The 17465-nt window shown below is 35.7% G+C and overlaps 1 protein-coding gene across 1 annotated transcript in view; it reads left to right on the forward strand.

The window, feature by feature from the left end:
- Window positions 1-17052, forward strand: part of LOC150092617 (protein cereblon-like) — a 129532-nt gene extending 112480 nt beyond the window's left edge. The window contains exon 6 of the mRNA XM_090414751.1: window positions 16852-17052. Within this exon, the coding sequence (XP_090270877.1) occupies window positions 16852-16898 (47 nt within the window). The 3' untranslated portion in view covers window positions 16899-17052. The remainder of the gene's footprint in view (window positions 1-16851) is intronic.
- Window positions 17053-17465: the final 413 nt, after the last annotated feature.

The raw sequence follows: 17465 nt of genomic DNA on the forward strand, positions 1-17465 counted from the left end.
CATGGAGGCAATCTATGTTACAACCCATTTTGTCAGTGAATAAGTTTAAGGAGAGATGTAATAGGTATTGTGGAATGAATGTGTCATCTAACTGTTTGATTATCTGACCAGTAAATTGGTCTCCAGCTGCGATTAGATAAATAATTAGGGATTACTGTACTATCTGTAAACCATCATAAAATGACTGGGAAAAGGATATTTATTCCAGCTTGTATTAAATGTGAAGTTATTTAAAGTAATGCAACCAATCTGATCATTAGAACATAATCAGTATAAATTGGGAATGGGGGGGGGGGGTTAAAAGAGAAAATTGCTGAATTTAGTTTTAACTATTGGAAGTATTAAAATTGTTTTTAGCATATTGTGTATTCCAATGTGTGCTACTTCATTATCATCATTGTCATCATCAATTTCCTAATATGTATCCTCAAGGGGTGCTCAGGCTACTATAACAGCACTACAGAATTATCAGTTTTATATTATTATTAATCTTCTATTAGCAATTTTCCTCCAATGAGTCTATTACTTGTCAGCACTCCAGTGTTGTTGTATCTCACATGTTCTTCTAAGGCACTTCTGACTGAAACAATCCACCTTCACTTTGATTTTCCTCAGGGTCTTTTTCCTGCCATCTTGGAATTAAACTCGTGTTTTGCTAACATTTCCTCTCCTATTCTGTTTAAGTGGCCATACCACCTTAGATTAGCTCTGCACACATTCTTGAATGCTAGCAATGCTAAGATCCTTTCTAATATCTTAATTTTATATATGATTCTGCTTTTGCTGCCATTTGTTCACTCCCATAATTTTTCTCAGAACTTTCATATCTGTGGTCTCTAGTCTTTGATCTAGTGCGTTATTTTTAACCCAACTCTCAGATCCATAACTTAAAATTGGTTTGAACGCTGACTTGTATACTGCTAGTTTGGTATTTTAGCTAATTTCTCTCTTATTCCATATAAATTTATTCAGCTGGCTCCCCACCATACCAACTTTGTGGTAGCAAAGCTAGCTTCGTTGTAGCACGTGGCGGTGAATTTGAGTTGTGCAGAAGAAAGTGATTTTTAATCGGTGAATAGTCCATTCCCCCCCAGTTTTCCTACGTTTTTGAGTGCTAAATTGTTTCTCTGAATACGAGTGTACTTCAGTGGTTGTTTTTTGGAAGTTAGTTGCTGTCACGATATAATATATTTTGGTTACTGTCGGAATCAAATGCATAACGGTGACAAACGAAGCTAAGTTTTCATTACTGTATTTAGTTATATTTCATTTTATTTAATTATATTTAGTGTACTTAAATGTTTTGTTTTGCTTGTAATTGTTTGTACTTTTTTTTTCTTATTTATTTAACGGAATTTATTAATTGAATAATTATTAAAGATTACGCTACTCAGCAGTAAGGAATGATAGTGGATTCAGCTGCAGTCGCAAGTGGTGTATCACCAAGTCCTCCGCCATTTAAGAACTCTATTATAAGCAATATCATAAGGGACTTTGTGGCATGCAGTACTTGCGGCATGTATGCGTCTCGGGAATTGGATATGTGGCTTGTGAAAGAGAGTGGAGAGCACGTGTGCACAAAATGCAGGCAGTTGGAGGAAATAAGTGCATTCGAAATATCAATGTCCGACTTTGTTGCTCCAGGAACGGGGAATGAATGTACGAAGACAAGTAGTGTGATAGGAGAGAATGAAAAAAATATATATATATGAATGAGAAAATAATAGTTGATAGTGTGGAAGGTGTGAGTGACTGTGAAAGTTTAGGAGATGGTTTTGTTTGGGAGAGTGAATTTAGATTAAGAGTGACTGACCTGCAGAGGGAGATAGATGAGCTGAAAGAGGAGGTGGAATGTCTTGTGAATGAGAGCAGAAGTATGAAAGATAAGATTAGGAGAATGGAAGAGATAAATGCAAGGCAAATCAGAGTAGGGGAGAGAGAGAGAATTTTGGGAGTGTTAGAAGAGGAGAGAAAGGAAATAGTAGAAGAGAGGGAATGAGTGAGAGATATGGAAGTGCTAGAAGAGGAGAGAATGGAAATGGTAGGAGAGATGGAATGAGAGAGAGGTATGGGAATGCTAGAAGACGAGAGGATGGAAACAGTAGGAGAGACAGAATGAGAGAGGGATATGGAAGTGCTAGAAGTGGAGAAAATGGAAACAGTAGGAGAGAGGGAATGAGAGAGATGTATGGGAGTGCTAGAAGAGGAGCGAATGGAAACAGTAATAGGAGAGAGGGAACAGTAATATATGGTGACTCAATGATCCGTGGTGTTCAAGATAGGATGCGTGAGGAGTGGTTGCCAGGAGGAACAATAGAAACGGTGGCTATGGCAATTAAGAGAGGTGAAAGGATGGATGAGATAATTGCGATGGTAGGAACAAATGACTTGAGTGTTAATGTAAGTCGGGCAGCGAGAGATATGAAATTTTTGCTTGAGGCTGTACGGAAGAAGACAGAGAGAGGAAAAATAGTGTGCGTGTTGCCTAGGTATGATAATGACGAACTGAGCAGAAGAGCAGTAATATTGAATGACATAATAGCTAGAATGTGTGACAAGAGAGGACTGGTATATGTGGATGCTTGGAGTGCATTTGAGAAAAGAGAAGAATTGTATGCGAGAGAACCGCTTACTTTTGAATGAGGAAGAACGTAGGCATCTGGAGCGATTGCTGTTCTGAACGAGTCAGTGTATCCCAGGGAGGATGATAGCATGGGTGGCCTCTTGTGGGAATGGATACTTGGGAGAAGGGAGAGGACATCAGGTAACACTGAGCCCAGTGGAGTGTAGAGGGGATAATGCTGGGTATAGAAACAATGGCATTTATATGCTTTATAGTAATGCCAGGAGTATCCGGAATAAGGGAGAGGAATTGGTGGCGCAGATAGGATCAGCCTGGCCAAACATTATTGGGATCACTGAGACGTGGTTGACAGAAGAGGATATAATAACAGGAATAGAAATAGCAGGGTACAGCATTTTTCGGCAGGATAGGAGAGGAAAGCGTGGTGGTGGGGTACTGCTTATGATAAGTGACTACCTATGTCCTCTAAGAGTGGAGGCTTTGGAAGGCAATGAGACAAATGATTTTGAGAGCATATGGTGTGAGGTAGAGGTGGGCAAGACAGGATATTTAGTGGGGTGTTGCTACAGACCCAGGAGCACAGAGGATGGGGACCAGGAGATGTTTAGACAGTTAAGTTTGGCAAGTGCAAGAAGAATGATTGTTATGGGAAATTTTAACTACAGTAGTATAAATTGGAGAGAGGAAGATGCATGTAGCAATAGGGGAATGGAATAAATTTCTAGAATTCTTGAGGGACAAATGTCTTAGGCAACATGTAACAGAGGGAACAAGAGTTTTGGATTTGGTTATATCATCAGAAGAGTTGATAATAACTGAGATGACATCTCTTCCACCAGTTGGAGAGAGTGACCATATGGTTTTGACTTGGAAAATGAATAGACATGGGAGTATCAAAGAGACAGGAACTTATGTGGAATTATAAAGCAGGTAATTATAATAGTCTTAGACGTCAACTTCGGGAAGTTTCGTGGAGGGAGGAATTGGAAGGCTGGGATATCATTAGTGCATGGGAAATTGTGAAAGAATATTTGTTAGCAGCAATGGTAGGTTGTATACCACGAGTGAAAAAGAGGACACAATTTGGAGTAAAGTGGATGACAAATAATATTAAACAGGAATTGCATGTGAAAAAGAGGCTATGGAAGAGATATAAGGAGACAGGTGAAGAGAAGATGCATGAAGACTATAAGACACAGGCCAGAAGAGTGACTAGTGTGGTAAGGAAAGAGAAACTGGAATATGAGAGGAGATTGGCTCTAAGATCCAAAGAAAATTCTAGGTAATTTTTTTTGGATCTTAATTTTTATGTGGCCAGTAATAGGAGAAATGACTGTGGAAGAATGGTGTGGGATTAAAATGGGAATAGAGTGACTGATGCAGAGGACATAGTGGAATTGTTCAATGAACACTTTATTGGAGTATTTCATCCTAGAGGAGTCGGTTTTAATGCTAGAGGGATAGGGAAGGTTCGAGGTTTAGAGGTACAGGAGGAGAGTGTATTTCAGATACCGAGTACTCTGGATGTCAGTAAAGCTTTGGGACTGGATGGTATTTCACCACGAGTTTTGAGAGAATGTGCTAGTGAACTGACAGTGCCTTTAACCTGGCTTTTCAATGAAAGTCTGGCTGTGGGAAAGGTGCCCAGAGAATGGAAGGAAGGTAAGATAGTGCCATTGCATAAGGGTGGTAACAGACTGGAAGTGTCTAATTATAGGCCAGTCTGTGTGTCATCAGTAGTTGTTAAGATCTTGGAGAAAGTAGTGAGGGACTGTATACAGCATTGGGCAGATGAGGGTAATGTTATCTGTGAGAATCAACATGGATTTGTGAAAGGACGCTCTTGTTTTAGCAATATGCTAGCCTTTTATAATAAAGTTACAAGAACATTAGATGAGGGAAAGGCATATACTGCAATTTTCTTAGACTTGGCGAAGGCATTTGACAGGGTGCCACATGATAAGCTGATATTTAAGTTGCAGCACATGGGTCTGGATGTCAGATTGGTCAACTGGATTCAGGATTGGCTGTCTGATAGGTATCAGAGAGTTGTGTATGGTGGAGCAGTTTCCAGGAGGCAGAGGGTTACTAGTGGGGTCCACAAGGCTCAGTACTAGGACCTATATTGTTTAACCTTTATATCAATGACATTGCCAGTGGGTTGCAAGGGGATATTCAGTTGTTTGCAGATGATGCGAATCTGGGAAGGATTATTAGTAATAGTGCAGATGTGGTAGCTCTGCAAGAGGATTTGAATAAGCTAGATAGATGGGCAAATGAATGGGGGATGTTAGTTTAATGCAGCAAAATGTAAGGTCTTGAGGTTTGGGAAACATCGATGGGATGCTGCATACTCTATGGGAGGAGTTATACTGGAGGAAATAGGGGAGACAAGAGATTTGGGGTTGATGATTGATAGAAACCTGAAATTCAGGGGACATATTGCAAAGGTGGTGAAGGTAACACAGAGGATTGCTGCAATAATAAGAAGGATACTGACTTGCAGAGATAAAAGAGTCATCATTCTTTGTATAAGACTCTGATCAGACCACACTTAAATTATTGTTCTCAGATTTGATCCCCAGGATTTGAAGGGGTTAAATTAACTGTGGAAAGGGCACAAAGACAGATGACAAAGATGGTTTCGGGACTGTACAATTTTGGTTATGAGGATCGGCTGAGGGAACGTGGACTGCAGAGTTTGGTGGATAGAAGAAGGAGAGGTGATATGATTGAGACTTTTAAACTGTTGAGAGGTGGTTACAGGGTTGACTGACACTGGGGAGTTCTTTTGCTTGGTTGAGCAGCGGGAAGGAGTGATGACAAGAGGCCATCCCTGGAAGTTACGAAAGGAAACTGTGAGCAAGAGTGTGAGGAATGGTTTCTTTGCATTGAGGGTGGTTGAACCGTGGAATGCATTGCCTGATGGAGTGGTGAGTGCAAGAACAGTCAATGAGTTTAAGGAGTGGTATGATAGACTTTGTGTTTCTTAGGAATGACCTCCCACAATGAGTCTTTTGACTCCATGGAGGCCTGAATAATAATAATAATTTCCAAGTGTAATTTGCCATCTTCACTAAAAACTGTGCTTAAATAGCTGAAATATTTTACTTGTTCAATAGTTTCTCTAGCTCTAGTTTTCTATGTTTCTGGTCTTTTTATTGCTGATTTTGAATCCAAATTTGTTACAGCTCTAATTTGGTTTAGTTAGAGAATCCTGGAGGCTTCTCTGATGGTGGTCATGAGTGATGAGGTCATGTGGACAGATGAAACATTACATCTCAGAACCTAATATGATTTTACATCAAACCATCTTCCCGTATTTCCTTCAATTCTAACTACTGACTTACCACTTCAATATAGACTCTGTATTACTTTGTTATTAAGTTCCATTTATCCCATATAATTGTAGAGTTTTGAAAAGCTTTTCTCTAGGCACCTAGTCATATGGCTTTTTCAGATCTAAAAAACTTAAGCACAGATCTTTGTCATATTCCCATGATTTCTCAGACTATTTGTCACAAACTGAAAATCTGATCTTGACAACCTCTATTCGGCCTGAACCTAACTTGTTCTTCTCCAAGTTTCTCTTCCACAAATTTCTCAGCCTGTTTTTAAGAATGCTTGTATAAATCTTATCCAGAACACTTAGTAGAGAAATTCCTGTTATTCGCACATTCAGATTTATTCCCTGTTTTTATAGATGTGAACTGTAAGAACTCTATTCTAATCTTCGGAAATTTGACCTGACTTGGCACTCTGAATTATGCAGTGTAGCCACTGCAAAATTTTCATACCTCCATATTTGAGCATTTCTGGTCAAATATCATCTATTCCAGCTGCCTTTTCAAATTTCAAGTTTTTAATGGCGTTTTCTGTCCCAAGTGTTGATATCTACTCCTATTTGCATACCTCTTGAAAATTTTCTACTACCACTACTGTTCTGTCACTGTTGTTTCATTTAACAGTCTTTTAAAATAATTACTCCAGACATTTAGGATATTCTTATCTTCAGTTTTCATGTCATCTTTATAATCTTTGATTCTTTTACAAAGAAACTTCTTGTTAAGTTTATTTTATCTATTGTTCAACAAGTGCAAGGTATCACATAGTTTATCTTAATCCCCAAGTTTCAGCTGAAAATATACAAAAGATGCACCTGTAATGATTTTCTATCTCTTTTTGCACTGCTACAGATATAACAAATCTTACATTGTCTGGATGATTTATGTTTCGGCTGCAAATATTAAAAATATTAATTTGCATTTAAAAAAGAGTTACTAGTGTCCATAATCTTTATTGGCCACTGACAAACAAACCTGGAAATTGTAATGTAGTAAAAGTAGATCTTAGGAAGTAGTGATCACTACTTTTTCTTTAGATACAGTACAGGATTAGTTCCTGAGTTACTCTCCATACAGACATAAAATTACCATAATTCTTAACAGTGAACAAAATTAACACATCTCACTCTCAAAAAGAACGGTAAGAATTTAACTCTCATCACTAAAATGAATGATTATATTAAACAGGGAGCACAGCATTCCATTTTATTTTGCTGCACAAGGAAAATTCATTACTTTGCATGTAATTTATGTTTTCTGGTTTATCAAAAATGTTATTCTTACATAGACAGTTAAATACTTAGGAAGACTGATTGATTTAAGTTAGTGAAAAAAAAGTCTACATGAATTTAGTAATTACCTGACAACACACACAATTATGTTTGGAATTATTTTGGTATATGCATGTTTGATATTATCAGTTTTGGTACATTAATTATGTATATTTGAATTTTTTATGTCTCTTGAATATTGGATAAATTCAGAGCATAATTTTAATTTATTGCATAAGTTTCAGGCTAATAACTATTACAGTAGTCTTAATTCAGATGACCTTGACCATATGAGCTATCTTAATTCTTTATTATCAAAGTCAATTGGCAACAAGCTTTCATAGTTTAAGTAGAACTCAAATTTTGCACTAGCCATGATAGCTAATGTAAAATTTAAGATGGGAATAGTCTGTGGTGGGAGGGCCTCTTCCCACCACCACAAACATGGGTTTCCCACTCTGTAGATATATTAGGCACGTTTTTTAAGAGAACTTAATAAAGATTGCTGTCTCTCAACACTACAGTATGGTATTAAATGATACACTGTGTATAATTTGCATTCCAACTCTGTCGATATATTAGGCACTTTTTTAAGAGAACTTAATAAATAATGCTGTATCCCAAAAATACAGTATGATATTAAATGATACAGTATAACAATCGTATCATTCCAATCTGAAATCAAGCCATGCATGGGACTCTGTTGGACTGCTGGTGTTTAGTCAGCATATTATGTTTATGCTGTTTTTATGCATATTATTGCATGATAAAATTCTTGCCTGCCCATTATTCATTAGTACTTTTTAAACACACCAGAGGTTGTGGCACCACGGTGCATCTAGTGGAGGAAATTATTAATAAGAAAAGAATAATGAAATCTAATCTAAATATGACAGTAAGAAACTAATTTGAAATGCCATAGAGATATGATAAAAAGCAATGAAAATGTATTTCTTTGGAAAATCGAAAACTAAAAACACTAACAAAGATATCAGTTCCCAGTTGAAGATTTTCCATTTAACTATTTAAGCAGCATAATAACATATCTAAAAGACAAAGATATAGATGATGAAATAAAGACATACTTTTGTATGTACAGGAATCTATATAAATGTGGAGTGAGTTAGATGGGTGGAAGGATTTATATAAGATGGATGGTTTGCATCTGAATGGAATTGGTGTGCAGAGACTGGAACAAGTGTTGTTGAATGAAATGAAAGTGGATGTGCAGATTCTAGGAAACTAGAGTTATTAAGGGGGGGGGTGGATATGCAGACTTCAGGGAGGCAGTTGAATGTATGAATGTGTATAATATGCCCAAGCTAGTACAAAGGACAACAAATCAGAATGGGATAGTTAGTATAAGGCATCAAGATAGGGGTGGGACTAACAGGCTTCTGCATTTCATGTATACTAATGCCAGGAGTATTAGGAACAAGAAGGAAGAATTTTTGGCCTTGGTTGGCTCTTCCTGGCCGCAGGTTATTGGCATTAGTGAAACATGGCTGACAGAAAATGATATAGCTAGTGGAATAGAATGTGAGGGTATAGTGTGTTCAGCAGGGACAGAGAGAATAAAATGGGGGACGGAAGAGTGTTATTAATGATAGCTGATGAACTGCAGCCAAGGAGAATAGAAGTTGAACTGCAGGATAGAGAAAAGAGCACATTTGAGGCTATTTGGTGTGAGATTGAGGCTAGCAGAACAAAATATACAATTGGGTGCTGCTATAGACCAGGTGATGGAAAAGATGGTGGAGATGGTATGCATAAGCAAATAGAAGCAATGAGTGGAAGGAGGGTAATTATTATGGGGGATTTCAACTATGGTAAACATTGATTGGAAGGAGGAGAGAACACATCGGATGGAGGGAATTTGATTTTATGCAGTTATTAAGGGATAACCACGTGCAACAGCATGTAATGGAAAACACTAGGGGTTCGAGAATCCTTGACCTAGTAATTGCATCTGAGAATTTGACTGTAATGAATATGACCACGTTGCTACCAATTGATGAGAGTGATCATAGGGTCTTGATCTGGGAGGTGGTAAATGTGTGAAATTTTCAATTAAGACAGGATACATGTGGAATTACCGGGCTAGTAAGTATGACAAGCTTAGGAGATTGCTTGGTTCAGTGCCATGGCATGTAAAACTGCAAGGGCTGGATGTTGATAGTGCATGGGAAGTGGTTAAGGAGCATTTCCAGGAGGTAATGCTGACTGTATACCTAGAGTCCTAATAGTAAATCAAGTAGGGGTTAAATGGATGAATAACACCATTAAGCTTGAGCTGCAAAAAAAGAAACAACTGTGGAGGGAATTTAAGGAAAAAGGTGAACCTGCAGGCACACGAATGGTATAAAGCGCAGGCCAGAAGGGTAACGAGTGTGGTAAGAAAAGCAAAAGCGGATTATGAAAGAAAATTAGCCATGCAAGCTAAAGAGAATCCCAAACAGTTTTTTTCTATATGTTGCAAGTAAAAGAAAAAATGTATACGGCAGAATGATTTTAAAGAATGCCGATGGTAGGGAGGTAACAGAATCAGTTGATATAGTGGAATTACTGAGTGAGCACTTTTCAAGAGTATATCATCCAAGTGGTGATATTGGAGGAATAAAGGAACCAACAGCTTATACAGGAATTGTGGTGAATGAAGTGGAGGTGAATAGTCTATTACGAAACCTTAATGTGAATACATCTGTGGGAGTGGATGGTATACCTGCTCATGTCATACGTGAAGCAGCTAAAGAATTGTCAGTGCCCTTGACCATTTTGTTTAATTTGAGTCTCGGGTCTGGGTTAGTCCCGAGGGGGTGGAAAGAGGAGAAAATAGTTCCCATGCATAAAGGAGATTCCAAGACTGCTGTTTCAAATTACCGACCGATCAGCATATCAGGAGTCGTTCTCAAGGTCTTGGAGAAGGTAGTCAAGAGTAAAATACAGGAATGGATAGATGAAAATGGGATACTGTATGTAGGACAGCATGGTTTTGTGAAGGGTAGATCATGCCTCAGTAACTTGCTCACATTTTATAACACAGTGACGGCTGAACTGGATAAGGGTAATGGGTTTATAGTGATTCTGCTGGACCTTGTTAAGGCCTTTGACAGGATACCACATGGAATTCTAATCAGTAAACTGCAGCATATGGGGATGAATATATATAGTTGGTGAGATGGATGGGAGGGTGGTTGATGGAGAGATATCAGAGAGTAGTTTATTCAGGAGTATAGTCCAAAAGATTGCCTGTGACTAGTGGTGTGCTGCAGGGTTCTGTTCTTGGACCACTACTGTTTAATTTGTTCATTAATGATATAGGAAAGGGTCTGAGAGGAACTGTTCATTTGTTTGCTGATGATGCAAAGTTGGGTAGAACAATAGTGAATGCACATGATGTCAAAATTTTGCAGGATGATTTGGATAGTTTGGAGGACTGGGCTAAGGAGAATGGATGTCAATTTAATGTGACAAAATGTAAGGTTATGCATTTTGGGATGAAAAGATTAGCAGCAGCACATACCACATTGGTGGAACTGTACTCCAGGAGATTGACGAGGCCAGGGATTTGGGAGTGTTAGTGGATAGGGAGTTGAAGTTTAGGGGGCACATTGCAAAAGTGGCTAAATCGGCTCATCAAATCACTTGGTTACTGAAGAATACTTTGACGAGCAGAGACAAGCAAGTTATTGTTCCTCTTTATCGAGCTTTGATAATACCCCATCTTGACTACTGTGCCCAGATTTTGGCACCAGGGTTTCTTCTTGATGGGGAGGATATGGAGAGGATCCAGAAGCGAGTAACCTAGATGATAGCAGGTCTATGGAATGAACCTTATTAGAAAAGGTTAAAGATTTGTGGGTTGCAGAAATTGATTGATAGGCGGAAAAGGGATGATATGATTGAGAATTCAGAGGATATTTTTGAGAACTGGACTGGTGGTGGAAGAGGACTAGGGACCATCCATGGAAACTGAGCAAGAGTGTGGTTAGCAAGGGTGTTAGAGGTAGGTTTTTTACTTGGAGAGTGGTGAATGAGTGGAATAAGCTGCCAGAGTCTGTTGTGGGTGCCATGACTGTGAATGTGTTCAAGGCGAAGTATGATAGATGCTGTGTGAATGTTGAATAGTTGTTCTTGACATGATGTTAGGGCCTTCGTCGATGAGTCTAAGGACTTCTTGGAGTTTCCCGTGATGATAATAATAAATATTACTGAAGACGTGTTTCTGAATCCATCGTTCTGATCTGTAGATAGTTAACTTCAACTTATAATAACTTCCACCAGTTTTGGCTAAGAAACCCCCATATAAGCAATACAGAATGAGCAAATCATTCTTGCAAACCATTGAAGTTTATCCTAGGATAAACTTCAATGTTTTTCTTTTATTGTCTGATGCTTCTAAATCTATGCCTCATACTGTTTTTAATCTTTATATTGGTAATGTGGTAGTGTACTGTAGTATGCCAGAAATGCCAGTAATAACATTTACAGCTATGTTAATCCCCTAAAAATACCAAAAATCCAAAAATATTTTCACATTTATAAAATTGATTTCCTTTAAAGGAAAAATAATTAAAACTCCATTTCCTTGACTGTTATACATTGATCAGTATTCATTATGCAAAAATTATGGGACTACTACCATACTGGAATAAACTTTCAAGTTAAGATATAAAAGTACTTGGAATCAGCTGCACTGGCTAGCCCAATAAAAATACAATTACAGTTAGGTAATAAATTAACCCCAAAAGATTGAAATTAATCAAGGTGTTAGACAGGGATGTAGCTTATCTCCAACTCTATTCAATATATATGTGTGTGTGTGTGTGTGTGTGTGTGTGTGTGTGTGTGATCATAGGCTTTTATTCGGTTGTTGTGATACATTTTAAAATATAGATTTAATGACTTAAAAAACCGAGATAACTTATAAAGATTTTAATGAGAATAATACAACTAGTTTCGTCTTATAAAAGCCTTCCTCAGGTATTCATAAAGGAAAAGAATAGTAATAAACATTGAAGTATCTAAAACAACTGGAAATTATAGGTAAAAATTGCCACACATAATTGATACATAAAAAATGTTGTATTTTTTCAAGTTGTTCTAACAGGCGTGCCATTGTTTATTGCAAGTGTGCATGCACGCTCATGTGAACGCCAATATTGAATAATTGCAGCATGGCTATCTGGGATGGTATAACTCAAATTGTTGTTTAAGTGGACAGGGTTCAGCAGGATTTCCTTTGATTCTACAATTTTTCTCTCAAACTCATCATCACAGCGAAAAATATTTTCTGATCTATCCCAGCAAACGGAGTGGCTTTGTTGATCATCATTAGGATTATTTGAAAAAAGAACATGACTGGATAATGCAGTTGCATGAGATCTTTTGTAAGAGATGTCTCTCTTATGCTCTCCTATACGTTGTTCAATAGATTTGTTAGTTTGTCCAAAATAAGGGAGGATATTGCAATCGCACCATAATTTATATCCACCTGGATATTTTAGGTAGTGATGAGTAGGCTTTGGATGGTTGATTAGAGAACGGATTTTAGGAAGTGTGGTGAATAACGTCCTGATATTATATTTTTTTAGGACTTGAGCTAATTTTTTAGAGACTGTGCTAATGTATGGAATGAAGATGCTACCTTTAAAATTAATAGTTTCTGTTGTGCACTGCCTAGGAGGATCCAGAAGAAATTTCTTAATCGTTTTTTCAGAGTATCCATTTTGTTTAAAGATAAGAGTGAGGTGATTTATTTCTTTTTGTAGTTCATCTGGTTCATTCAAGAGAGCACGTGCTCTGTGTCCTAAGGTAGATAGAGTTCCAGGTTTTTGTGGAAAATGATGAGAAAGATTATGCAGATCTCTATTGGTATGAGTAGATGCTCTGAAAGATTAAAAATCTCTATATACAGAAAACCTACTCATACCAATAGATATCCGCATAATCTTTCTCATCATTTTCCACCACAAAAACCTGGAACTCTATCTACCTTAGGACACAGAGCACGTGCTCTCTTGAATGAACCAGATGAACTACAAAAAGAAATAAATCACCTCACTCTTATCTTTAAACAAAATGGATACTCTGAAAAAACGATTAAGAAATTTCTTCTGGATCCTCCTAGGCAGTGCACAACAGAAACTATTAATTTTAAAGGTAGCATCTCCATTCCATACATTAGCACAGTCTCTAAAAAATTAGCTAAAGTCCTTAAAAAATATAATATCAGGACGTTCTTCACCACACTTCCTAAAATCCGTTCTCTAATCAGCCATCCAAAGCCTACTCATCACTACCTAAAATATCCAGGTGTATATAAATTATGGTGCGATTGCAATATCCCTTATTTTGGACAAACTAACAAATCTATTGAACAACATATAGAAGAGCATAAGAGAGACATTTCTTACAAAAGTTCTCATGCAACTGCGTTATCCAGTCATGTTCTTTTTCAAATAATCCTAATGATGATCAGCAAAGCCACTCCATTTGCTGGGATAGATCAGAAAATATTTTTCGCTGTGATGATGAGTTTGAGAGAAAAATTGTAGAATCAAGGGAAATCCTGCTGAACCCTGTCCACTTAAACAACAATTTGAGTTATAACATCCCAGATAGCCATGCTGCAGTTATTCAATATTGGCGTTCATGTGAGCCTGTTAGAACAACTTGAAAAAATACAACGTTTTTTATGTATCAATTATGTGTGTGCAATTTTTACCTGTAATTTCCAGTTGTTTTAGATACTTCAATGTTTATTACTATTCTTTTCCTTTATGAATACCTGAGGAAGGCTGTTATAAGCAAAACTAGTTGTATTATTCTCATTAAAATCTTTATAAGTTATCTCGGTTTTTTAAGTCATTAAATCTATGTTTTAATATATATATATATATATATATATATATATATATATATATTATTATTATTATTATTATTATTTAGGCCTCCAAGGAGTCAAAAGACTCTATTGATCAAATTATTAAAATATGGAAAACGACAATAAAACAAGGTGTCCAGTTAACCATGTGCATATAGCATTGTACTGATAACAGAACTGCTGTCAGTACAATGATGTATGCACATGATCAGATTATGTTACAAGACAATGAAGATGAATTTCAAAGTCAGTTTATGAATTAAACAAAATAAGCTTACAGAACAATAAATTTCACAGAAGAAAACAAATGTTAGATCAAAAATAGTCATAGAAAATAAAATAATACAACAGGTGACACAGTTTAATTATTTAAGCAGTATTATAACATATCTAAAAGGCAAAGATATGGATGAAAAAATAAAGACATTTCAGAAAATCTGTAGAGTAGTTAAAAGGACACTGAAAAAAAATAAAAATAAAAAAAAGATGAGAAACCCAACTAAAATTTTATAAAGTAATGGCCACTCTCACTCAGTTATGTGGTTCACAAATATGAAGTGTTAAAAGAAAGATAAAAGTAAAATACAAGGTTCAGAAAGGAGTTTTTTAAGAGCAATTAAAAGATGCACAAAATTGATCATATGAGAAATGAAGCCATCAGAAGAAAGCTAGATATGTAAACGAAAAGATCAAGGAAAACAAAGATCACGGAAAGAAATAGAAAGAGCATCAGGCTATGATTAAAAGATATTGGCTACCAAAAGAGGTGTATTAATATAGACTGAAAGGAAAGAGAGAGAGAGAGGGGAAGATCAGCTGGAAGATGGAAAGCCCAGTGAAGCTAGAACAGGCAAAATGTTAATCCTTAACAAGAATAAGAAGAGTCTTAGTTTAGGAAAGATCCTGCAGGAATGGAAAGAATATATGATAATCCCATTGCATAAGGGTGGTGCAAAGACTGATGTGTTTAGCTATTGACCTATCAATATCTCTGGTGTGACAATGAAGATTTTAGAGAAGTTGGTAAGAACTTACATAAAGAAATAGGTGGACAAAATGCTGTACTTGGCAAGGAACAATCCTTGGGAATGAGGAAATAATGAAGAGGATCTAGAGGCAAGTAACCAAGATAGTGATGGGTCTTTAGAATGCTCCCTATGAAAAGAGATTGAAGGTTTGTGGGCTGTAAAGTTTAGTTGATAATGGAAAAGATGGAAATAAAATATGATAAAAGTATGTAAGTTACTAAGGGATTTTTATAGCATTGATACAGAAAAATGTTTGAGTACATGACAAAAAGGAAGAGAAAAAGAGGTCACCCTTGCAAATTGTGTAAGAATGTGAGTAAGCAATACATGAGGACTTAATAGGTCAAGTCATTCATGAGCACTTTTGTCAGAGATTAAGGAAAAGTATGATTGGTGTTGTATGAATAATGGTTAGTGTAATCTTCCCATGATGAATCTAAATTCAGTGGAGATGCCCTGAATTGAACTAATAATTTATATAAGTTACATTTGGTTCACATTGTATTTAATTAACAGGTCCAAAGTTTCTATTTCATAATTTTCATTTCTTGTCATTTTAAGTTTTACCTTAGGTTGTTCAGTTTTCAGAAATTATTACAGCTCATGTAAGATCTAACTGTATTAGATCAAGAGGATCAAGAGTTAAAATATTGGCATATTTACCTGCAAGCTTTAAAAAAAATAAAATAAAAGTGAGCGTGTTTTTAGCAGATGTGATTTTATATGAGATTTGTATCATCACACTCTGGGAATTCTATCTGGATGAATTTTGTTGAAATTTTTTTTTGTTTGGAATCATTTCAAAAATTTCCCAAGCATCTTCACTGATTTTCCTCCATTGGATCATTTGCATTGCACAAAATGAAAAAAAAGTGTTGAAAGTATTGTAATAATTCTGCTCTAGTTGTGATGAAATTTTTAAAATTTGGAATTAGACTAATTCACACAGGATGATGTTCATGTGAGTCACTTAAATCATTTCATTGTGTGTGTGTGTGTGTGTGTGTTGTATAATCATTATAGTTTTCTCAATTTCATCATGATGATTGTTATTTGTGACAAAGCTTTTTAAATATTTTAAAGTATTGTTTGTTGTTGTTCTTTGCTGACAAGATGATTCTAATGGTAATCCCACACTGGTTTGATGGAATTTTTTTTAAAAATTCCACCCACAATTAGCCTATGCTGCATTAGTCATTTTAATTTTGATTTTAGTGTATTTGTACTGTCAGAACTAGGTGAATCAAAAAATATATGTCTAGCAAACATAAACTAAAAAAAGAGGTCAGTATTTTGTAAATGTGCTGTAACTTTTGATGCATTTGCTGGATTGTTTAGAAACACCAACACCACTTAACAAAGCTAAGTATGAATAGAAAATTTATGAAGAACATAAATTTTTCACAAGCATCATGATAGTTCTCACAACAGAAATATCAGTAATTGAAATTCAATTGTTATTTATTACGCAGAAGTAGTTTCATTGATAGGTGAGCCAGATTTTTTTATAATTTCATTTTTATTAACAAAAATAATCATAATTCTTTCCTGACTTGGTAGAATTTAATAAAATTTGGTGTTCAGTCAGGTGTGTAAATAACTTAAATTTTGTTTTGATTTTAATCAAAAAATTATAATGAATGGTGTCACTATATAATAAAGTTTTACAGAGTGCACCTTTTTTTATGATTCTCTGTTATTTCTTTACTTTACAATATCACTGAAAATTTATTTTCAGATGCAGATTCATTAATTATTGGGCCTCGTGCATTTGGAAGCAGATAGCATATCTTGAAAAGTCAATATTCACTCTGTAAATCACCCATGTATATTTTTCCATTATATTTGTATGTGTGTGTGTTGTATAATCATTATAGTTTTTTCAATTTCATCATGATGATGTAATTTGTGACAAAGCTTTTTAAATATTTTAAAGTATTGTTTATTGTTGTTCTTTGCTGGACATGCCAATGGGATTCATGATACATGGAAGTTATTTTAAAATATAAGAATGATTCAAACCTATTTTTTAGTATAAATTTTTTACCACACACACACACACACACACATGATAGTAATGGTCCCTCTTAAGAAAATGAGAAGATGGATTTCACTCTCTCAATAGGAAATCCTATATATGCCATTATATGAGTTTGTTATTAATCTTTTTAAATTTAAAATTTCTGCAGTTATAATGCACTTATCTAAATAAACTTTTCATATTTTTATTGATCTTGTGTTTTAGGTATATTTTAGTTTACATCACTTCTCAAAAATATCAGTAAGATATATAAAAATAGAAGTATTTAATAATTATGAATTGTTTTGAATTCATAATTAAAATATGAATTG

This window comes from Typopeltis vanoorti, chromosome 25, assembly GCF_054136105.1.
Source record: "Typopeltis vanoorti isolate ZY-2024b chromosome 25, IOZ_Tvanoo_1.0, whole genome shotgun sequence".
NCBI classification, from domain to species: domain Eukaryota; kingdom Metazoa; phylum Arthropoda; class Arachnida; order Uropygi; family Thelyphonidae; genus Typopeltis; species Typopeltis vanoorti.